The 25,333-nt window shown below is 49.2% G+C and overlaps 1 protein-coding gene across 1 annotated transcript in view; it reads right to left on the reverse strand.

The window, feature by feature from the left end:
- Positions 1–25,333, reverse strand: part of DICER1 (dicer 1, ribonuclease III) — a 131,722-nt gene that overhangs the window by 52,433 nt on the left and 53,956 nt on the right. The window contains exons 8-14 of the mRNA XM_082275355.1: positions 14,949–15,109; positions 12,680–12,848; positions 10,718–11,193; positions 7,503–7,635; positions 1,096–1,338; positions 860–1,014; positions 437–569 (exon numbers count right to left, since the gene is read on the reverse strand). Coding sequence (XP_082131481.1) covers positions 437–569; positions 860–1,014; positions 1,096–1,338; positions 7,503–7,635; positions 10,718–11,193; positions 12,680–12,848; positions 14,949–15,109 — 1,470 coding nt within the window. The remainder of the gene's footprint in view (positions 1–436; positions 570–859; positions 1,015–1,095; positions 1,339–7,502; positions 7,636–10,717; positions 11,194–12,679; positions 12,849–14,948; positions 15,110–25,333) is intronic.

Genomic DNA, 25,333 nt, shown 5'->3' on the forward strand with positions numbered 1-25,333 from the left:
AAATGTTAAAAAATTGTTTACATTTTTTTTTTTTTGAGAATTTCATATAAAAAAACTATTGTTATTTTTTTTAAATTGTCGCTCTTTTTTTGTTTAGAACACAAAAAAAAAAAAAAAAAAAAAAAAAAAAAAAAAAAAAAAAAAAAAAAAAAAAATCGCACAGGTGATCCAATACCACCAAAAGAAAGCTCTGTTTGTGGGGAAAAAAAAAGGACATCAAATTTTGTTTGGGTACAGCGCCGCATGACCGCGCAATTGTCCATTAAAGTCACACAGTGCAGAATCGCAAAATAGAGCCTGGTCTTTGAGCAGCCAAATCCTCCGGGACTTAAGTGGTTAAGGTTTGACTTTTGCTGCAAGTTAGAAAAAAAATCACTAAAAGTTCACAAATAACAGTATCTGTGCGCATGACAGTATATTCTTACCAGGTACTTACAACAATGGGGGCTCTTAAAGGGGAGTTTATCGGCAGGTAGAGAGTAGACCGATAGAGACCTTCGTAACTTTCTCGGGTTTTACACTTCGGAGCGAGGTGGGTGAAAGGGTCACTGGGTAACCGGGCACAGTAGCTGCAAGAAACCCATGAATATGAAAACCGAGGTCAGTCTACAATGGAACACAGGCAGTAATATCTGAAAGTTTCCAACGCCAATACATTCTTTATACAGTGTCTCGGTGGATATTGAGCTTTAAGAGAATCTTCAGTCTGCCCCCCAAAAAATTGAAAGCAATAAAAGATTTTTTTTTATTATGTTAAAACTTCTATCAATTTTTTTATTTTTATATAATTTCTATCAATATCTAGTTCTTTATACATTACGCAGTCCACGTTACTGTCAGAGGTCCATATTATGCTTACCGATTAATGTGGCCAATAGCGGTGTTAATGGTCACCCTTGGACTGCCGTCATCTTGCCGCAACACATAGGGAGGAATAATCTCATCGTCATCTACAACAGCTTCTGACTCCGCCTCCCCACAATCCATGGACTTGGAGCATTTGTTCCGCAGTATCTAAAAACACCATCCAAAGTCAAGTTGCAGGAAGAGAATACCCATGACATCATCATAAGGAACGGTGGCTGTGCTACAAACCTTCTCGATGGCCTTATAGGTCTTCAGATCATCCTCGAACCCCTTTATCTTGTCTGTGTCCGCTAACATGATATAATTTGAGATGGGGGCTCTTGCCCGACCCTTGGACTGGACATAGGACCTGTACTCCGTGGGCAAATCAAAGCGGACCACCAGGTTGCACTTCGGGATGTCCACCCCCTCCTCTACGATGCTGGTAGCAATCAGCAGATTGGTTTCATGCGCTCTGAATTTTCGAAGAACCTGAACAAAAAGATAGAAATTCAGAATAATTTTTTCTTCTATTCACAGGTTCCCTTTAATCTCCATTTTTGGATTGTGCCCCCCTTCTCCTTCCCCCACCGCCGGGCCATTAAAAAAGCGCAGCATGCTTCGCGTATGCGCAGTAAGGAACCAGTTGTGAAGCCGGCTCTGGTGAAGACACCACTAGATCCCTGGACAGGTAAGTGTTCTAATATTAAAAGTCAGCAGCTACAGTATTTGTAGCCGCTTTGTTTTTTGTCTGAAGGAGCTTGGAGCTCCACTTGAACGCATTCCTTGCATTAAGAAAAAAAAATGCAGGCATCAGCATCCAATCTAACTCCCGCGACCAGGGAGAGTGGGGGCCCGTGGCCCGAGTCCCGCGACCAGGGAGAGTGGGGGTCCGTGGCCCGAGTCCCGCGACCAGGGAGAGTGGGGGCCCGGGGCCCGAGTCCCGCGACCAGGGAGAGTGGGGGCCCGGGGCCCGAGTCCCGCGACCAGAGAGGGGGGGAGGGGGCCGGGGCCTGCGACCAGGGAGAGGAGGGGGGCCCGAGTCCCGCGACCAGGGAGAGGGGGGGCCCCGGGGCCGAGTCCCGCGACCTGGGAGAGGGGGGGCCCCGGGGCCGAATCCCGCGACCAGGGAGAGGCCGAGTCCCGCAACCAGGGAGAGGGGGGCCCCGGGGCCAAGTCCCGCGACCAGGGAGAGGGGGGGGGGGCCCGCGACCAAGGAGAGAGGGGGGCCTGGGGTGGCCGAGTCCGGCGACCAGGGAGAGGGGGGCCTGGGGTGGCCGAGTCCGGCGACCAGGGAGAGGGGGGGCCCCGGGGCCGAATCCCGCGACCAGGGAGAGGCCGAGTCCCGCAACCAGGGAGAGGGGGGCCCCGGGGCCAAGTCCCGCGACCAGGGAGAGGGGGGGGGCCCGCGACCAAGGAGAGAGGGGGGCCTGGGGTGGCCGAGTCCGGCGACCAGGGAGAGGGGGGCCTGGGGTGGCCGAGTCCGGCGACCAGGGAGAGGGGGGGCCTGGGGTGGCCGAGTCCGGCGACCAGGGAGAGGGGGGGCCTGGGGTGGCCGAGTCCGGCGACCAGGGAGAGGGGGGCCTGGGGTGGCCGAGTCCCGCAACCAGGGAGAGGGGGGCCTGGGGGGCCTGGGGCAGAGTGTGGTCTTCAACACAAACATTTCAGAACAGCCTTGGATACGGCCATGGCAGGAAGATCTTGGATCCAACAGTCGTTTTGGAATGGCAGAGAGATTGGGGCAGCACAGTGGCTAGGAGGTTAGCACTTCAGCCTGGCAGCACTGGGGTTGCTGGTTTGAATCCCAACCACAGCACTATCTACATGGAGTTTGAATATTCTCCCTGTGCCCACATGGGTTACCTCTGGGGTCTACGGTTTCCTCCCACACCCCGAAGACATGCTCGGAGGTTGATTGGCTTCCATCTAAAAATGTCTCAAGTATGTGTATGTATGAATGGGAGTTAGGGACCTTAGATTGTAAGCTCCATGAATGCAGGGACTGTTGTGAACGTACCGTAGATAGCGGGTAAAATAAGTATTGAACATGTCACCATTTTTCTAGGTAAATATATTTCTAAAGGCGCTGGTTGTCGTGCCCGACTCTACGTGACGTCATGGACCATAGCGCACCACGCTTTTCTGTCCTCCACTGCCTCCCGGAGCTTGCTTAACTTCATGTTCAATGTTTCGATGATGCTTTCTATCCATCTTGTTTTCGGTCATCCTCTTCTTTTTCCTTCCATGTTTCTAAAGGTACTACTGACATGAAATTTCCCCGTCGGTAACAACCCATGCAATCCATACATACGAAGACAACAAAAAAGTTCAGAAATTAAGTTGTGTGTAATAAAATGGAATGAGAAAGGGAAAAAGTTTTCAACAATCTAACTCAAATGTATTTAATACTTGGCACAAAATCCTTTGTTGGGAATGATAGCTTCAAGAAGCAGGCTCCTGTATGGAGAAACGAGTCACATGCGTTGCTCGGGTGTGATTTTAGCCCATTCTTCCACACAGTCTTCCAACCTTGAAGGTTCCATGGGCCTCTATGAACTCTGATCTTTAGTTCTTTCCATAGATTTTCTATTGGATTCAAGTCCGGTGATTGGCTGGGCCATTCTAGCAGCTTTATTTTCTCTTTCTTTGAAACCAGAAATGAGTTTCCTTGGATTTGTGTTTGGAATCATTGTATTGCTGAAATGTCCTCCCTCGTTTCATCTTCATCATCCTCGTAGATGGCAGCAGTTTATCATCACCGTTCATCCTCCCTTCAATGGCACGAGGTTTGCCATTACCGTATGCTGAACAGCCCCGCCCAGGATGTTCCCACTTCCAAACTGCACTGTGGGTATGGGGGTGTTTTTGGGGTGATGTGCCATGTGACCTCCAAACATGGTGTGTATTAGGGATAGACTGATATGGTTTTTTCAGGGCCGATATCGATATATTGGTCACAACGTAACGGTATCAGCCGATATTTTGTACATTCTATGTCAGGGTCCGAAACTAGTCTTCTCCTCCTCCAACCATTAGGTGGTGATGCTCATGTAAGGGTAAAATTATGTCACATAACATTTGTAAACAGAATTATGCTATTGAATAAACCTACACACTTGAAATGCCACTCACATATGTACAAAAGATATAAGCAATTCCCCATTAGCAGATCTGCTGGCAGATTGGAATCTCTCACCCATTTGCCGTAAGTGAAACCTGGTGATACCACTCCATCCGGCATCCACTCAATACCGCTCAGTTTCTCACCCAACCGATATCGCTCCGTCTCTCACTCGCTCCATCTCCCACCCATCCAATACCGCTCCATCTCCCACCCACCCGATACCGCTCTGTCTCTCACCCCGTCAGTCTCACCCACCCGATACCGCTCCGTCACTCCCCCGCTCCGTCTCTCACCCACCCGATACCACTCCCGTCTCCCACCCATCCAATACCGCTCTGTCTCCCACCCATCCAATACCGCTCCATCTCTCACCCGGCCAGTCTCTCACCCACCCGATACCGCTCCATCACTGAGCGCTCCGTCTCTCACCCACCCGATACCGCTCTGTCTCACCCGGTCAGTCTCCCACCCACCTGATACCGCTCCATCTCCCACCCACCTGATACCACTCTGTCTCACCCACCTGATACCGCTCTGTCTCACCCACCTGATACCGCTCTGTCTCTCACCCACTTGCTTTAAGTGACACCGGGTGATACCGTTCCATCTCTCACCCACCTGATACCGCTCCATCTCTCACCCACCTGATACCGCTCCGTCTCTCACCCACCTGATACCGCTCCGTCTCTCATCCACCTGATACCGCTCCATCTCTCACCCACCTGATACCGCTCTGTCTCTCACCCACCTGATACCGCTCCGTCTCTCACCCACCTGATACCGCTCCGTCTCTCACCCACCTGATACCGCTCTGTCTCTCATCCACCTGATACCGCTCTGTCTCTGACCCACTTGCTTTAAGTGACACCGGGTGACACCACTCCATCTCCCACCCACCCGATACCGCTCTGTCTCTCACACGCTCAGTCTCTCACCTACTTGCCATGACACCCGGGTGATACCGCTCCGTCCGGCATACAATATCGGAGACCACGTGTAACTCCGAGATCTTATGCCGGGGCGTGACCACGTGACCTCTGAGATCGTATGCCGGACGGAGCGGTATCATCCGGGTGTCACTTACGGAAAGTGGGTGAGAGATATCGACCTGCCAGCAGATCTGCTAATGTGGAATTGCTTATATATTTTGTACATATGTGAGTGGCATTTCAAGCGTGTATGTTTATTCAATAACATTTGAATATATTGGAGGAATTATGCTATGTGACATAATTTTACCCTTACATGAGCAATATTTGGAATATCGGTAATATCGGCCAGTTCCGGGGGGTCGATACAGATATATCGGCAAAAGTGAATATCGGCCCTCCAATAATCGGCTTTGCCGATAATCGGTTGATCCCTAGTGTGTATTATGACACATCCAGAGAGTTCCATTTTGGTCTCATGTTACCAGACTATTCTCCCAGTATTTCACAGGCTTGTCTTAATGTTGTGCACCAACTTTAAACTAGATTAAACATGCTTTTTCTTTAGTAATTGAGTCTTGCCTGGTGAGTGTGCGCACAGGCCATGGCGGGTGAGCAAATTATATTGTTTTCTTTGAAACCATTGCATCTGCTAATTCCAGGTCTTTATGAAGCTCTCCACTAGTAGTCCTTGGCTCTTGGACAACTCTTCTGGTAATTATTTTCACTCTTCTGTCAGAAATCTTGTGAGCAGCACCTGGTCGTGACCAATTTATTGTGAAATGATGTTCTTTCCACTTCCGGATAATGGCCCCAACAGTGCTCACTGGAACATTCAGAAGTTTAGAAATCCTTCTGTAACCAATGCCATCAGTATGTTTTGCAACAATAGGATTGCGAAGGTCTTACAGAGCTCTTCGCTTTTACCCATCATAAAATGTTTTTGTGACACCTTTTTATAGGGTTAGGATAGCTTTCTAAATACTGATCGATTTCAGTTAGGGGTCTTGGCTTTCAATGCCTTTTTGCACCTCCCTTTCTTCCTGTGTTTAATACTTTTCCATTTGTCATTCCATTTTAGATTACAACTTCATTTTTGAACAGATTTGTTTTGGTGTCTTTGTATGTAAGGATTTCATGGGTTGTTACCGATATGTGGTTAAAAAATTATGTCAATAGCACCTTTAAAAATACACTATATTATTAAAAGTATTGGGACGCCTGCCTTTACACACACGAACTTTAATGACGTCCCAGTCTTAGTCCGTAGGGTTAAATACTAAGTTGGCTCCGTCCTTTGCAGCTATAACAGCTTCAACTCTTCTGGGAAGGCCGTCCACAAGGTTTAGGAGTGTCTATGGCAACGTTTCACCATTCTTCCAGAAGTTAATTTGTGAGGTCAGGCACTGATGTTGGACGAGGCGGCCTGGCTCTGCTCCAATTCGTCCCGAAGGTGTTAGATCGGATTGAGGTCAGGACTCTGTGCAGGCCAGTCAAATTCCTCCACCCCCAAACTCATTCATCCATGTCTTTATGGACTTTGCTTTGTGCACTGGTCCAAATCATACGGAAGAGGGGGGTTATGATTTGGGGCTGTTTTAAGGGGTTGGCCCCTTAGTTCCAGTGAAGGGAGCAATTAAGGCGTCAGCATACCAAGACATTTTGGACAGTTTCATGCTCCCAACTTTATGGGAAGAGTTTGGGGATGTCCCCTTCCTGTTCCAACATGACTGCGCACCAGTGCACAAAGCAAGGTCCATAAAAACATGAATAAGCGGGTTTGGGGTGGAGGAACTTGACTGGCCTGCAACTATAATTTATATATCTTTTAGACAGGCTCATGCGCATCTACCCCTGATGAGTGGGCAAATATGACTCACAAAATGCGTCGAGTTCAACAAATAAGATGCTCCATATCCATATGCAACACTGATACTGTAATTTTACCATCATGTATATCATTGATGTCTGTATTAGTGTATTGGCTTTTGCATTTTATAATTTGTATGTTGTTTTTACATAACAAATTCACATTTTATTGATTATAATTGACTATTGAGTCCACCTCATTCAAAGTCCCACAAGGGCAACTCTGTTTTTAGAACTTTTGGTAATATAGTGTATATTTAACCAGAATAATGATGACGTGTTCAATACCTATTTTACCCGCTTGTATATGTGAAGCGCTGTGTAAATTGACGGCGCTATAAAAGTACTTGTAATAAATAAAATAAATACTAAACTACATAAAAAAGTGAAATCACAATAAAATGAAGAAAGTTCGCATACTGAGGAATGTGCAGGTGGAGTGGCAGCAGAAGGGCGAGGGAACGCCAATGCATATCTGACTCGACATACCTCAACGCAACAAATTAGGTTATTTAACTGTCAGCGCCAATAAGGAGCACGTAATGCAGAAACAACCTGTGAGAGTATAACAAGCGATATCTGTGCGTCTCTAATGCCAGATAATTATGGCCTCTGCTGGAGGGAGTCCAGGGTGCAGGGCGCTGACACAGAGCAGACTGAGGACAGGGTCTGCAAGCGAACCCATTAAACAAGAGGAAAGGGCTCGTTTTCCAATATGGAGTCACTTCCATTACCTCTTCTTGCTTTCTGAACTCCACTTCCATCTGTTTGTTACGTGGCTGGTTCTTTCCGATGCCGTGGCCAGTTATGAAGTTACTGCTAATGTAAGCCAGTTCTGGGTCCTGTTTCCCGGCCTCCTTAATCAACCTGTAATGGTAAGTTGGAAGCGTCCGTTAAATCACAGCTGCACTTCAAACGAGGCAGACATCAGCACCGGCAATACCAAGGAGCTTTGTCCTAAACCAGCCCAATTCAACCTTCTGAAATAAGCTTCAGGTCTCAGGAAATCCTCACTAATAATTATCGGATCCCCAGATCACCATGCATTACATGACCAGTAAGAGGAGACATAGCAATATATACAAGGATAAGGAATGAGATGTACACAGAATATCACACCCAGGACAGCTCTATGTGATATAATACAATACTACAAATAAGAAAATAATGGGAGAGTAAAATTGTAATATTCCCCTCACATTGGCCGCCGGTGGGAAGAACGTCCCTCACATTGGCCGCCGGTGGGAAGAACGTCCCTCACATTGGTCGCCGGTGGGAAGAACGTCCCTCACATTGGCCGCCGGTGGGAAGAACGTCCCTCACATTGGCCGCCGGTGGGAAGAACGTCCCTCACATTGGCCGCCGGTGGGACGAACGTCCCTCACATTGGCCGCCGGTGGGACGAACGTCCCTCACATTGGCCGCCGGTGGGACGAACGTCCCTCACATTGGCCGCCGGTGGGACGAACGTCCCTCACATTGGCCGCCGGTGGGACGAACGTCCCTCACATTGGCCGCCGGTGGGACGAACGTCCCTCACATTGGCCGCCGGTGGGACGAACGTCCCTCACATTGGCCGCCGGTGGGACGAACGTCCCTCACATTGGCCGCCGGTGGGACGAACGTCCCTCACATTGGCCGCCGGTGGGACGAACGTCCCTCACATTGGCCGCCGGTGGGACGAACGTCCCTCACATTGGCCGCCGGTGGGAAGAACGTCCCTCACATTGGCCGCCGGTGGGAAGAACGTCCCTCACATTGGCCGCCGGTGGGAAGAACGTCCCTCACATTGGCCGCCGGTGGGAAGAACGTCCCTCACATTGGCCGCCGGTGGGAAGAACGTCCCTCACATTGGCCGCCGGTGGGAAGAACGTCCCTCACATTGGCCGCCGGTGGGAAGAACGTCCCTCACATTGGCCGCCGGTGGGAAGAACGTCCCTCACATTGGCCGCCGGTGGGAAGAACGTCCCTCACATTGGCCGCCGGTGGGAAGAACGTCCCTCACATTGGCCGCCGGTGGGAAGAACGTCCCTCACATTGGCCGCCGGTGGGAAGAACGTCCCTCACATTGGCCGCCGGTGGGAAGAACGTCCCTCACATTGGCCGCCGGTGGGAAGAACGTCCCTCACATTGGCCGCCGGTGGGAAGAACGTCCCTCACATTGGCCGCCGGTGGGAAGAACGTCCCTCACATTGGCCGCCGGTGGGAAGAACGTCCCTCACATTGGCCGCCGGTGGGAAGAACGTCCCTCACATTGGCCGCCGGTGGGAAGAACGTCCCTCACATTGGCCGCCGGTGGGAAGAACGTCCCTCACATTGGCCGCCGGTGGGAAGAACGTCCCTCACATTGGCCGCCGGTGGGAAGAACGTCCCTCACATTGGCCGCCGGTGGGAAGAACGTCCCTCACATTGGCCGCCGGTGGGAAGAACGTCCCTCACATTGGCCGCCGGTGGGAAGAACGTCCCTCACATTGGCCGCCGGTGGGAAGAACGTCCCTCACATTGGCCGCCGGTGGGAAGAACGTCCCTCACATTGGCCGCCGGTGGGAAGAACGTCCCTCACATTGGCCGCCGGTGGGAAGAACGTCCCTCACATTGGCCGCCGGTGGGAAGAACGTCCCTCACATTGGCCGCCGGTGGGAAGAACGTCCCTCACATTGGCCGCCGGTGGGAAGAACGTCCCTCACATTGGTCGCCGGTGGGAAGAACGTCCCTTACATTGGCCGTCAGTGGGAAGAACGTCCCTTACATTGGCCGTCCGTGGGAAGAATGTCCCTTACATTGGTGGTCATTGGGAAGAATGCTCCTTACATTGGTGGTCAGTGGGAAGAATGCTCCTTACATTGGCGGTCAGTGGCAAGAATGTCCCTTACATTGGCGGTCAGTGGCAAGAACGTCCCTCACATTGGTCGCCGGTGGGAAGAACGTCCCTCACATTGGTCGCCGGTGGGAAGAACGTCCCTCACATTGGTCGCCGGTGGGAAGAACGTCCCTCACATTGGTCGCCGGTGGGAAGAACGTCCCTCACATTGGTCGCCGGTGGGAAGAACGTCCCTCACATTGGTCGCCGGTGGGAAGAACGTCCCTCACATTGGTCGCCGGTGGGAAGAACGTCCCTCACATTGGTCGCCGGTGGGAAGAACGTCCCTCACATTGGTCGCCGGTGGGAAGAACGTCCCTCACATTGGTCGCCGGTGGGAAGAACGTCCCTCACATTGGTCGCCGGTGGGAAGAACGTCCCTCACATTGGTCGCCGGTGGGAAGAACGTCCCTCACATTGGTCGCCGGTGGGAAGAACGTCCCTCACATTGGTCGCCGGTGGGAAGAACGTCCCTCACATTGGTCGCCGGTGGGAAGAACGTCCCTCACATTGGTCGCCGGTGGGAAGAACGTCCCTTACATTGGTCGCCGGTGGGAAGAACGTCCCTCACATTGGCCGTCGGTGGGAAGAACGTCCCTTACATTGGCCGTCAGTGGGAAGAACGTCCCTTACATTGGTCGTCAGTGGGAAGAATGCTCCTTACATTGGCCGTCCGTGGGAAGAATGCTCCTTACATTGGCGGTCAGTGGCAAGAATGTCCCTTACATTGGTGGTCAGTGGCAAGAATGTCCCTTACATTGGTGGTCAGTGGCAAGAATGCTCCCTACATTGGTGGTCAGCAGGAGGAATCTCACCCCCCCCCCCCCATTACCGATATTTAAAAAGATCATTGGTATCGGTGGTTACTTATCTGGGTGTCAGAAATTGCTGACTGTTTGAGAACCCGCTAGTAAACTCTAGAGGAAACCCTGGGCTTCCATGGAAACCTGGCTGGGAAAGTTTGGTTGAGACATTCATCTGTGATGGTAACGCTAACTTTAAAGGAAAACTCCACTCTTGCTGAACATTAAAAACATATTCTGAAAATCAGCCTTTCAAAGTAGAATACAAAAGAGCCTCACACATTACCGATTTAAGACAACAGCTGTGTATCTTCGCTCCACAAAGATGATTCCGCACAGGATGTTGGTAAACGGAGAAGGGAAGCTGGTTTCAGTCTTCTCTTTCTCCTCGATCTCTTCATCCTCATCCTCGTCGTCCTCCGAGTCGCTCCATGACACATAGTTGTCCTGGTTGCGGTTGTTGTACCACTCCACGCTCTCGAACTGCTGGCGCTCGTAGGGTTTGTACTTGCGCAGGATCTCTAGGAGTCGCAGGACCTTGGGGGTGACGAATTTCAGGTCGAGCGAGGCCGGGGAGAAATGTTCCTCACAAAGGGCATGGATCTTTCTCAGGATTGTATCGGTGAACAGCAGAAATTTGCGGTGGAGCTCCTCCTGTTCATGTTTGATGTATTTCTGCAGTTCACGCACCATCATCCCCGCCACCTTATCTGCGCACCAAGGGCCCAGGACCAACAGGACCGCCCGGCAGTCCGACAAGATCTGCAACAGAAACATGCACATTAAAGTGGACCTGAAATCACAAAGATTTGCTGTCTTACAGGAAAGATCTAGAAAGGCAACTTGTGCCTAAGCAACCCCTGAAAGATAGTGATGCACTTCCTGTGCCTAGGCACTACTATTCTATATCGTAGCAGCTGTTTATCTGCAGTGTGAGATCCAAGTCACCGCTGACTCTGACTGGTAGTCACAGGAGATTTGACGACATCACCATGATGCTACTCACTTGTTCTCCTTCCTGAAGAGGAAGCTGCACCTGGGGACCTGCAGTGCAAGAACTCCAGCTTCTTTCATTCTGTGTGTGCTTCCTCCCATCTCTCCTGCTGAATGTTATTCTCACCAGACCCAGAGTAAGGATTTGGGGATTTCACTACTGTACTGCTCTTTATTCTCCTTGCTGGAGAGGAAGCTGCACCTGAGGACCTGCAGTGCAAGGCTCTCCCTGCTTCGCTAGCATTCTGTGTCTCTCTGCCTTCTTCACCTTTCTTACTGTTGCTTGATTATTCCTGCATCAGTTAGAACTTCATCCAACATAAAAAAACAGCAGCTCGCAAAGCCCTGCCAATACCAAGATGGATGCCTCCCCACAGAGGAACAGTGCAGAACAAGGCATGGAAAGTCAGTAACGATCAGCTAAGGGAACACTACAGGCAATATTAGTAACTTCAATGGCTGCCAATTTTATTTCGCCTGTGGGATATGGTGCAGATACACTGGAGACCATCAGTTGCCATTGAGCAAGAATGGGAGTCTGCACCTGTAAAGGAGTAAGGCCTGGTCCACACTACTGCGAGCTACTAGTGAGCTTTATTTTGCGTGGGCGTGGCAGAGGTGCTCAGCACGGAAACCACCAGTGCAGTGCGGTTCCCAGTGCAGTTAGCGGCTGCTGCGATTTCCGGTACGTGCAGGTGGTTGCATCTACAGGAACAGGTGCGGCCCCGCAGCAGGAACCAACCGCACAAGTGCGAACCAGGTCAAAGGGGCTACATCCAAGGTGTACCAGCTCTCAATTTACAAACTGCTATTATACGATTCAAGAAGGGGGCTCTGTTAGACTGGAGTTGGGGACCACACTTTGTAGCGGTGCTTTGATATGCAGCGCAGCCTCGCACAGATCTGTAAATACATGCAACAAAAAAAAAAAAAAAACGTATTGCCACAAACTGTTCATACAGTTTAGACTGATTTTTTGGGGGGTTTTGTGAGGGTTTATTGTTGTTTGTGAGAATTTTTTTTTAATAAAGACTGTTAAAAAAAAAAAAAAAAAAGACTTGGATTTGGTTCAAATGGGGTGGTAAGTGTGCAGAAGAATGGTTTAGTGAACTGCCCTGCCCATATGCACTTTCGTTTTGCTAGGTATACATTAATCTGATTGGATGCCATTTTGCAATACTGATTAGATACCATTGCCTTTTCTGAGCAAAGCTTGTAGAGATCAGGATCCCTGATCAGGATCAGACTGAAGTACCTGTTTGGAGATGGCTGTGGAGTCTCTTTCCTTTGACTGTATTGGAATGTTGCAGTCATCCAGAAAGTGAAGAGCTTCCTCCAGTTCTGACAGCAGTCTCTGATAAAGTCCACTTTTGTCATGATAGGAGCCACAGTCCAAAACAATCTCACAGGGCTGAGAGGCGTACCTGGAATACAAGAGAAGAAGTTGGGAGGCACTGCATGCTGGCAATAAGAAAAGGTAAAGACCAACAATTTTTTCAAGATGCAACAATTCTTCTTACCACTTTGGGGTGAAAAGTCTGCTTTAAAGCCCAACTCCTATGGGTCCTCTTTAACCACTACAATACCAAACACTCCTACCCCCTTCCTGCCCAGGCCAATATTCAACTTTCAGCGCTGTCACACTTTGACAATTGCACAGTCATGCAGCACTGTACCCAAATAAAATCGTTTTTTTTTTCCCACACAAAAAGAGCTTTCTTTTGGTGGTAATAAATCAACATTGGGTATTTTTTTGCCAAATAAATAAAAAAACGAAAATTAAAAAACAAAATAAAAACAACCTTTTCCTTTGTTTCTGTTATAAAATGTTGCAAATATGTAATTTTTCGGCTGCACTGATGTGTGCTGATTAGGCGGCACTGATGGTGTAAATGTCCCCCGTCATAGGATAGGCAGTTATAGAATTTTCTTTACTCAGAAAGCGACAGCGCTGAGGAAAGGAAATGCAGATAACCAGCGTTTACATGTGATCAGCTTTGATTGGACACAGCTGATCACATGGTAAAGAACCTACATCATCAGCTCTTTACCCTGATCGGTGATGTGTCTGAGGTACACCGCTCACCACTGATCGCTGCACTTCACGCCCCATACGTGGCAAGAGTAGGAGAATGTCATAGGACGTCCCCCCAGAACGAGAGCGTTCCTGCCCGACCATCATTTTATTATACAGCGGGTGGGAACCAGTTAATGACAACCCCTGCTCCCACCATTTCTAAGCTCCCTCAATTACCGACCCTACCCCTTCTGTCCAGTAGCCCCTCCACCCTTCCTCCCCATTAATGGAGAACATAACCCTGAGTAGATGTACCCCCCCCCCCCCCCCTACCTAGTACGTGATCGACAAGTCCAGACCTATTGTAAGCATGCAAACCGCCAGCGGGCCGATTCTGCTGTGATCATACACAGCAGGAGCTGATTGGCTGGTACCGCGGGCTCGATGTCCGTCAGCGCACACCGATCCTTCGGTTTAGAGGGAGAACGGCGGTCTATGTAAATAAGGCAGATTGCCGTTCTGTAGGGAAGGCATGGATCCTGTGTTCCTGCAAAGCAGGGGCACCAATCCATGCCTTCCCCTAGTACAAGCACCTTCCCTACAAGAAAACACCAGCTAGGCACACAGTTAACCCTTTGTTCACCCCTGATGGTAACCCCTTCCCAGAAAGGGTCATTATTACAGTGACAGTGTACTTTTTTTTACATTTTTTTCTATTAAGTGTCACTGGTTCCCCAAAAAGTGTCAGTGCCTGATTTGTCCGCCGCAATCCTGCTATAAGTCACTGATCGTCGCCATTACTAATAACAAAGAAAAGGAAAAGAAAATAACTAAAAATCCCATGGTTTGTAAACGCTATAACTTTTGCACAAACCAATCAATACGCTTATTGGGATTTTTTTTCTTACCAAAAACAGAATACTGGCTTAAATTCATGAAGAAAATTAGAATTTATTTTTTTACATTTGTTTTGTTGGATATGTTTTTATAGCAGGAAGTAAAAAATACTTTTTCAAAATTGTTGGTCTTTTGTTTATAGCGCAAAAAAAAGGAAAGGTGTTCAAATACCACCAAAAAAAAAAAAAAAAAAAAAAAAGCTATTCGTGGGGGGGGAAAAAAAAAAAAAAAAAAAAAAAGACAAAAATTGTATTTGGGTACAGTGTCACACCTCATGCATTTGTCAAATTAACGCAGTGCCATAAAGCAAAAAATGGGCTGGTCATGAAGAGGGCTAAATCTTCCGAAGCTAAAGTCAAAAAAAAAAAAAAAAAAAAAAAAAAAAAAAAAAAAAAAAGGGTCCTGTAACGTCATTTTATTCGACGCCAGGTTCAGCTCAGGCAGGTTGAAATGGGAGAACATTTATAAAACGTTAACCAATTCTGAAAAGCTCCTATTTGGAAATGTTATGACCCGAAAAGGCAGCCTGGCAACCAAAGCCCCTCCCCCCGGTACGAATTCCCAGTATTCTAAGCTGGGGATGAAGTCATGGGATCTGCGTCCTGTTTACCTGTCTAACACCACCAGATCGGTCGCAGTCTCTGCATTACTCCTCAGAATTTCCTCAAGTCTCTGGATCTTCTCCTCCAGGTCAGAAGGGTCGCATTTCCCGTTCAGGATGGAAGCGGTCAGCCCCAGGATCCGCGGACACGTCTGGCAACTCTCACAGATCTGTGCGTGACGAAGAGTGTGGAGGGGACATATGAATGAACTTATTACTGAGAGACCCGAGGCGTGATCTCCATTACACAGCGAGGGCCGCTCCGCTCCCGGGGATGACATGCAAATGACGCAACCACATGTCATCACCGGGGATGGAGGCGGCTGCAGAGCTTTCATTTATAAGTCAGGAGATGGACTACAAATCTACATTGTCATTGTATCACACTGAACTATGTCAATGAGGAACTTGCTTGACAGGAAAGTCATCCTAATGTAAAAAACGAGTGAACTGACAGCAAAGGTTAGAACTGAGCTCCAGGAAAATTGCTAAATACAGATGACAGAAATACATACATAAGAAATTGAAGCACCAAACTACTGCCAAGAGGTCCAGATACAACTTTGTTCCATTAAATGTCAGAGGTACAATCCAAGAAAAAAAAAAAAAAACAGCCAGCGCGTTTCGTCAGGGCTTGACTGGCAACAAAGTGAAGAATCCAGAAGTGAACGGCACCTACAGTAGTATTTTTTTCCCCCAGCGTTAAAATACAAGCACAGGCCTGATCAGCAGCTTGCTTGGCAGCCCTGATGAAGGGGGTAAAATATGTTGCTACTTTTTGTGGATTTAACTTCTGACTTTTCATGGAATAAAGTTATCTGGACCTCTTAGCAGTGGTGTGGTGATTTCATTTCAATTCTTGTTCCATTATACTAAAAGCCAAGGGGACTGGAGATCCTCTGGGGGCAGGAGCCTCCTGCCCAGGAACCAGATCATTTACACCAGGTGTCCCCAAACTTTCTGTGCAAAGGGCCAGTTTACTGTCCTTCAGACTTCAGAGGGCCAGACTGTAGCCAGTGGGAGCAGAAAATGCCTCAGACCTGGTGGTCAGTGGGAGTAGAATAAGTATATAATGCCTGTGGGCAGTAGGTGTTGTTAGTATTAGTGAGAGGAATGGCGCCCCCCCCAATCTATGGTGTCCGTTGGAGGAATTGCGCCCCCCCCATCCCATCTATGGTGTCCGTGGGAGGAATGGTGCCCCCCCCCCCCCCATCTATGATGTCGGTGGAAGGAATGGCGCCCCCCCATCTATGGTGTCCGGGGGAGGAATGGCGCCCCCCCCCCCCCCCATCTATGATGTCGGTGGAAGGAATGGCGCATCCCCATCTATGGTGTCCGGGGGAGGAATGGCGCCCCCCCATCTATTGTGTCCGTGGGAGGAATGGCGCCCCCCCATCTATGGTGTTTCCGTGGGAGGAATGGTGCCCCCCCGTCTATGGTGTGTCCATGGGAGGAATGGCGCCCCCCCCCCCCCCCCCCATCTATGGTGTCCGTGGGAGGAATGGCGCCCCCCCCCCCCCATCTATGGTGTCCGTGGGAGGAATGGCGCCCCCCCCCCCCCATGGTGTCCGTGGGAGGAATGGCGCCCCCCCATCTATGGTGTCCGTGGGAGGAATGGCGCCCCCCCATCTATGGTGTCCGTGGGAGGAATGGCGCCCCCCCATCTATGGTGTCCGTGGGAGGAATGGCGCCCCCCCATCTATGGTGTCCGTGGGAGGAATGGCGCCTTGCATCACTGGGAGGAATATAGTGTCCTAAGGGCCGAATAAAGGCAAGCTAAGGGCCAAAGCTTGGAGACCACTGATTTACACCATCAATACCTTACTAATAAGATAACCCTTCGGGTCCAGCGCTATCTTTCCACTTTCCTCAGAAACCCATACATGGCAGCTAATGTACCAGCCAAAGGATTTGTATTTCTCTCTATCCAGCCCTTTGATTTACACAGCTCTGCTCTATCTGGCAGGAAAGAAATCTGATTTTACTCTGCAGCAGTTCTAGTAGAACTCGTGTCCTACCCTAACTAGTCCTTTAATGTGCCCCCCCCCCCCCCTTACTAACGCCTATGCAAAACCTTACCCATTTTCAGCCCCCTCCAGTCACGTTATCCCCTGTGTTAGCCAGCAACTGCAGGGAAGAGGGCAGAGCTCTTGACAATGGCTGATTATGGAGCGGTGACATAACCCATAGGCTCCTATGACTCAACCTTTGTTGGTGCTCCCTCCTCTCCCCTGCATCTGCCACAGAGGAGCTGGACTACATGATTGGGCTGAAAATACATATATATATATATATATATATATATATATATATATATATATATATATATATATATATATATATATATATGTAGTCAGCATAGGTGTAGAGAGTTCATAAAGCAGTGTTGCTGCTTTAAGAACCACTTTAAAAAAGGTAAGTTTCTGGGAAAATTAACCAGTTAAGCTCTTTGGCTGCTCTTTTGAGTGTACTATTGATTACGTACATCCAAAGAGCAAACCTTTGATCACAGGCGGATGGCTGCAGTAGCGGATTTTGTACAGCAGGCGATCAGCTTCAAAGTAAAAGTGATGTGGGAGCTCCATAGCTGCCAACCCACTTTTACACAGCCTGCCGTGCAGATGCAACCACGTCCCGCCAGCGACACGCCTTTCAGCACTTACCAACGCCCGGGAACGCATCTGAAGGTGGGGGCGGGGGGGGGCTGATGGGGGTAGGAGACAGCAGTGAGACTGAGGCAAAGCCATGCCTCGCTCTCACATGCAAACAATGAACCTGGAAGTGATGTCCCTTCCAGTTTCATATACACCCTTTCCTGGCCAGTACAGCCAGGGGACACCTCTAACCAAGCTGATCTGTGATTGGATAGATGGTGTGAAGGCTGGAGGAGACATTGATTGGGGTCTTTTAGACCCCTGTCTCCATTAAGAGTACCTGGCACCTGCCCAATACTATCACATAGAGGTTTATGAGAACTTGTGATAAGTCACATAAAAAAATAAAAATAAAATATATTAAAATAAAAAAAAAAAATAGCCAAAACCTGTTGCCCCACACACTTGCGCCCACGCACACCCAGGGTGCGCACGCAAATGTAAACTGCATTCACACTACACATGACTTATCGCCGCGAACGTCAGTAAGAACAAGAATTCTAAGACAAGAGCTCCTAGTTAACTTTAAACTGATGAGCTGTAACGGCTTTTAAAGCTTCCCCTTTGGTGATTTTGGGGTACCATAGTATTGGGCAATATCGCGGGTGCACACAATCTTAAAACATGGAATATTAGGTATTTACTCGATGAAACCGGATTTTATATTTTAACCAAAAATGGGTATTATATGGCGTATATATAAAGTGTTTCTGTATAGGTCACAGAAAAAATGGATTTTTGTAAGAACTTACCGTAAAATCCTTTTCTCTTAAGCTCATTGACAGACGTAGTCTTCTTGATTCTCAAGAGCTGGGTTATGTTGTCTCCGCAGGAGTAGGACTAGGCAGAATGACAAAACGTTCTGGCTCCACCCTAGGGGCAGTCCCTGAGGGTATATCCTCCCTCTCTCTGCTACAGGGAATCAGTTCTGTTTAAAGCAGTACAGAGAATTTAACCCAACCCAACTCAATGATAGAGGGGCGGGTACTACGTCTGTCAATGAGCTTAAGAGAAAAGGATTTTACGGTAAGTTCTTACAAAAATCAATTTTTCTCTATCGCTCATTGACAGACGTAGTCTTCTTGATTCTCAAGAGCTGGGACATCCAGAAGCAGTGCCACAAATGAGGGGTGGGATTGACAAAATCAAATCCAATCTAGAAGGCCCAACCGGTGCCAAACTAGAAGTTTTAAAGGCTCATTATAAACAAAGAATGAGGCTAAAGAAAAATTTTTCCAACGGAAAAAAAACCCTCGAGGTAGACCACTGGTCTCCTCAAATTGCGGCCTGCAAAACCTTGCGGCCAAATGAGGCATCAGACGATGCCATTACATCAACTTTATAATGTTTAGAGAAGGTATGCACCGACGACCAGGTAGCCGCCTTGCACACCTGGACCACTGACGCCTGATGGCGAAAGGCCCATGACGCACTAAGTGCCCGAGTGGAGTGCGCCTTAACAGGGAACGGGGGCTCCCGACCCTTAATAGAATAAGCCTGCACTACCGTCTGTCTGATCCATCTGGAAATGGTCGCGGCAGAAGCAGGCAACCCCTTTTTGGGTCCATCTGGGATCACAAAAAGTGAATCCGTCTTGCGAAACGAGTCTGTCGTTTTCAAGTATACCCTGATCGCCCGGACCACATCCAAGGAGTGCAAAGCAAATTCCCGAGGATGACTGGGCTTAGGACACAGGGAAGGTAATACAATTTCTTCATTCAGATGAAATTCTGAAACCACTTTTGGTAGGAAGGATGGATTCGGACGAAGAACCACCTTATCTCTATGAACCACCAGATATGGTGAACGACAAGATAATGCGGCCAGTTCTGACACCCTGCGTGCAGAAGTAATAGCCACCAAGAAGGCCACCTTCTGGGACAACGTGGGTAGAGGAATCTCCCTAATATCTTCAAAGGGAGGTTTCTGAAGAACCGACAACACTAGATTAAGATCCCAGGGGGGTAACGGCGCGTGCACTGGCGGAGCCAGATGTCGCACCCCCTGGATGAAATTCCGCACCAAGGAATGAGTAGCCAAAGGCTTCTGAAAGAAGATGGCTAATCCTGAGACCTGACCCTTGATAGTACTCAAGGCCAGTTTCTGCTCAACCCCTTGTTGCAGAAAAACCAATATTCGGCTAATCGAATAAGACCGAGGACGGAACCCCAAAGGTTCACACCATGCAATGTAGGACTTCCATGTGCGATGATAAATCTTTCTGGAAGTCACTTTCCTTGCTTCAACTAGAGTAGGAATAACGGAAGCTGACAAACCTTTGTCCTTCAGCACCTGGGTCTCAATAGCCAGGCCGTTAAAGCCAGCGATCGTAAAGCAGGATGGAAGATCGGTCCCTGAGACAGTAGATCCTCCCTGAGAGGAAGTCTCCATGGGACGTCCGCCACCAGTCTGACCATGTCGGCGTACCAAGCTCGACGAGGCCAGTCCGGAGCTACCAGGATTACTGGGATTCCTTCCTCCTCTACCCTGCGAAGAAGTCTTGGCAGTAACGCGAGAGGAGGGAAGGCATATATTAGCTGGTATTGCCCCCACGGGGCGATCAGTGCGTCTGCGGTTTCTGCTAGAGGATCGCGGGAGCGAGCCACGAATCTCTGAACTTTCCTGTTGAATCGTGATGCCAACAGATCCACATCCGGGGTGCCCCACCGTAGGCACAACTGGTGGAAAACGTCTGGATGGAGGGACCATTCCCCCTGATCCAGGGTCTGACGGCTGAGATAATCTGCCTGCCAATTCTCCACCCCCGGAATGAACACCGCAGAGATTGCTGGAACAAATCGTTCCGCCCAGCGAAGAATGCAAGCCACTTCTTTGCCCGCTCGGACACTCTTGGTGCCCCCCTGATGATTGACATAAGCCACGGCCGTGGCATTGTCCGACTGGATCCGAACCGGGCTGCCCTGGAGCTGCTCGGTCCAGTGAATCAGACAAAGTCTGATCGCTCTCAGTTCCAATACATTTATCGGTAACCTGGATTCTTCCGGGGACCAAAGTCCCTGGACAGATAACTGACCAAGAATTCCTCCCCATCCGGATAGACTGGCATCCGTGGTCACTATCGTCCAATATATTGGCAGAAATGACTTTCCCTGGCTGAGCATTGGAGACCGAAGCCACCAAACCAGAGACTCTCTGGTCTGTTTGCTCAATCGTATCTGATTGTCCAGGGATTCCGGATTCCGATTCCATCTGAGAAGAATCTCTTGCTGAAGAATTCGGGTATGGGACTGGGCAAATGGGACTGCTTCGAATGAAGCCACCATCAACCCCAGAACCCTCATGCACGTCCGAAGGGAAGACCAGCTGTTGGACAGTAACAACTGGACTACTGATTGAATCTTTCGAAGTTTCCCTACCGGAAGGAAAACTCTCGTCCTGACTGTGTCTAGAATTAGACCCAGATATTCGAGCCTCTGGGTGGGAACCAGAAATGACTTTTGCTGGTTCACCAGCCACCCGAATTCCTGTAAAGAAATCATAGTAATTTCTATGTTTTGTAGCAAGGTCTGAGGAGACTCTGCATGAAGCAGAAGATCGTCTAGGTAACCTAGAATCGATATACCTCTTTGGCGCAGAAGTGCCAACATTGGGGCCAACACCTTTGTGAAGACCCGCGGAGCCGTGGCGAGACCGAAAGGTAACGCCACAAACTGATAGTGGTTCTCCTCTACAGAAAAGCGTAGAAAACGCTGATGTCCTGCGAAAATGGGAATGTGAAGATAGGCGTCCTTGATGTCTATGGACGCTAGGACATCCCCTGGATGCAGGAAGGCTGCTACCGTGCGAATGGACTCCATTCTGAATCTTCTTATGTTGACGAAATAATTGAGTGCTCTTAAGTCCAGAATTGGACGCACTTTGCCCTCTTTCCTGGGTATTGTAAACAGGTTTGAATAAAACCCTTGAAATCGTTCTGTCCAAGGAACGTGGACTACCACTCCTTGTTGTAGTAAATCTGTGACTGCTCTCCTCAGATCTTCTAAACGATCTGCGGATAGACGGATATTGGAAGGGAAGAATCGCGCCGGTGGGAGAGATCGAAACTCGATCTTGTACCCTGACCTTATGACTTCGCAAACCCAATTGTCCGGGATTCTGGAAAGCCATGGATCCGGCGAAGACGTCCCCCCACCCCAGTTATGGGTGGGGGCGCACCTTCAGGCTTTGGATGGTTTATCTTCAGGTCTGGAGGGGGCGGGCTTTTGCTTGCCCGACCAACGACCCCTGACGCCTCCTGTAGGAGCTTTGGAGGACTTAGTTTTTTCACCCGCTGGACGAAAAAACCTCTTGTGAGCAGAAAAAGAAGGCCCTCGTCTTTGACGAGTTCCTCTACCTTTAAAATTTTGCGGTAAAAAGGTGCTTTTTCCACCGGTGAGATCCTTAATGATCTCATCTAAGTTGGCTCCAAATAGACGCTCTCCTGAAAAGGGGATATTAGCCAATGCTTTTTTGGAACCCCTGGTCGGCTAACCAACCTTTTAGCCACAGTGTACGCCTGAGAACCACTGCTGAGACGGATGCTCGCGCCATTAATGGAGTGGCGTCTAACGCCGCATCACACACAAACTGTAACCCCTGTATCATTTGTTCCAACAAATCTGATACCGCCTGAGGGACTTCTTCTAAGTCCCGGCGTAACCACTTGGTCCATTCAGTTACAGCCTGCGAAACCAGACCAATAGCAATTATTGGTCTGAAAGCTGATCCAATCAAGGAAAACATGGTGCGAGACATAGCTTCTATCTTGCGATCCACTGGATCTTTAAAAGACGGAGCGTCTTCTAAAGGAATAACCGTGGCTTTATTCAATCTAGCAATAGGTGAATCCACCACAGGTGGTTCTGTCCATTTCTTAATAAGGGTTTCCTCAAACGGATAACGCCTGTCAATGCGTTTAGAAATATTAAAAGTGCGTTTTGGCAGACGCCATTCTTCTTCGATTGGATTGCCAAAACATTTGGGCAATGGAAAAACCTTCGCCACTTTGATGCGCTTTTTAGTCCCAAAGGGGATCTCAGTTTCAGCTATTTCCGATGGAGTGCCCTGTAACCTTAAAGTCTCTTGAACAGATACAATGAGTGCGTTTACCAACGCTTCCTCTCGGGCTATGGCGGATGCCGAAACATCCTCCTCACTGTCTGAAGAGACAGGACCCGAGACACCAATACCAGATGAAGTACCTGCAACTGCAGAAATAGGCTCAGAGTCTGAATCCGAAGTTTCAGATAATAAGGGGTTAGGCGGGGGTCGCTTTCTTGCGCCCTGTCCCTGACAAGCCACTTCCACCCGGGACACAAAAGTTTCCATAATAGCTGACAAAGATTCAATTGTCAATGGGGTGCTGGAGGATCCCGCAGACCCCTCGAGGGGATCCGGAGGAGATACATGAGTGGCAGGGTCCATGTTAATACAGGACACCTTTGCCAGCAAAACAAAAAAACTTTTTCTTTTTTTTTTTTTTTTGTGTGTCTCCCCCTAGCGCAATAGCGCCCCTCAGAGTACCTGCTTCTCGATCCCAGAGAGAGAGAGAGAGGGACCCCCAAGGCTCACCAACCGATGCAGTGCAGTTTCCAACAAACTGCAGTCAGCGTCTGTCTTACACAGACTGGAAGGAGCTGTTTGCTTTTTTCCCGGGCAGAAGGCGTGGCTCCGCCCCCTGTGTACGCCTTCCGGCGTTCCCAGCCCTCCACGAGGTAGCTGGGCTCACAAAACATGGCCGCCCCCATAGAAGAGACATAAGACTCCAAAAACATGGCGGCCGGCGTGACCTGAGGACATACATGCATACGGTCTACGGCAAAATGGCGGCGGACCGCCGATATCGTCTTCCCAGCACATCCACCTGCACTCTGCTAAGAGGTGACATATGGATCTACAGAGATACACTGCACATAAGGTAGGATTATACCTCCCATGTCTGCTGTAATTTACAGCTGCTGGGTAGAGTGTTAGCTCCTGAACCAAGTCCACTTCCCACAAACACATGCTGTATTACAAGGGGGACTTGTAAGTATCAGATATATACTGACCATATATGGAGGGGCCCATAATATATACTGCCTCATAATGAGGAAAAAAGGGAACGTTTACTCACCATACCGAACCGACAGGCACCCTCTCTTCACAATACCCTCTCCACCGGGGTGGGGGTTTGTGGACGCCTCGACTCTCTGGTACCTGGCGTCCCAGCGAGCTTTTAACTCGCAAAGTCAGTCCCTTTGCTGGGACTCCGTCGCGGCCGACTCAGCGCACTGGTCTGCACGCGCTCTTAGGCAGAAACCGGGGTGACCACTGGATCTCAACATCCAGCCCGTCGCCCGGCCCCGCATACTTACTTGAATATGTCGCGGCCGACCAAGCGCAATGCCATGGTCTGCGCGCGCTCGTAGGCCGGCTGGGGTGACCACAAGTGTCGCCCAGTCCGGCATTTTTGCTTGAAGATCTCACAGGAAAAAAACACTGGAGAAAACTACCTAAAAAATGTCTTTTTCTTAAAGAAAAAAAGTCTTGCCAGGACCAAAAGATCCCAGCAAGGAACTTAGGTCCTTACTCCTGACTAGACAGAAAAAAACTGATTCCCTGTAGCAGAGAGAGGGAGGATATACCCTCAGGGACTGCCCCTAGGGTGGAGCCAGAACGTTTTGTCATTCTGCCTAGTCCTACTCCTGCGGAGACAACATAACCCAGCTCTTGAGAATCAAGAAGACTACGTCTGTCAATGAGCGATAGAGAAAAGAGGGTTAATTAGTCATCAATGATGTATAAGGGCCTTATACATCATTGCTGACTAATTAACCCTCTTTTTTTCTGTGACCTATACAGAAACACTTTATATATATGCTAGTTTTGGTTAAGCCAGCCCAAAAATACTCAAATCCACACAGGCACAGACAGACTCCATGATATAAATTACTCCTAAAAACCACTTTATATGATTATATGGCGTAGTTTTGCACTAAAATTCATTATATTTTTTCCGGAAACTTGGCTTTTAACAGTTACGCAAATTCTGCTGTCAGAAAATGTATAATGTTCTTGGAGTTTATGTAATTTTATCGCCAAAAAATTGGATTATTGACTTACTGTAAAATCCATTTCTATGATGATCATTGACGGACACAGCTCCTGGTACTCATAACTATTGGGTTATACTGCCCCCTACAGGATTAGGACACTAGGCAGAAAAGAATTCTGGCTACACCCATGGGCAGTTCCAGGGGGTATACTCCCTCTCTCTGCTATAGCCACCCCACCCCCTCTCTCTCTGCTACAGCCACCCTCTCTCTCTCTGCTACAGCCACCCCCTCTCTCTCTCTGCTGCAGCCACCCCCTCTCTCTCTCTCTCTCTGCTGCAGCCACCCCCTCTCTCTCTCTCTCTGCTGCAGCCACCCCCTCTCTCTCTCTCTCTGCTGCAGCCACCCCCTCTCTCTCTCTCTCTGCTACAGCCACCCCCTCTCTCTCTCTCTCTGCTACAGCCACCCCCTCTCTCTCTCTCTCTGCTACAGCCACCCCCTCTCTCTCTCTCTCTGCTACAGCCACCCCCTCTCTCTCTCTCTCTGCTACAGCCACCCCCTCTCTCTCTCTCTCTGCTACAGCCACCCCCTCTCTCTCTCTCTCTGCTACAGCCACCCCCTCTCTCTCTCTCTCTGCTACAGCCACCCCCTCTCTCTCTCTCTCTGCTACAGCCACCCCCTCTCTCTCTCTCTCTGCTACAGCCAC

Source organism: Pelophylax lessonae, assembly GCF_965119305.1.
Source record: "Pelophylax lessonae genome assembly, chromosome: 13".
NCBI lineage: Eukaryota > Metazoa > Chordata > Amphibia > Anura > Ranidae > Pelophylax > Pelophylax lessonae.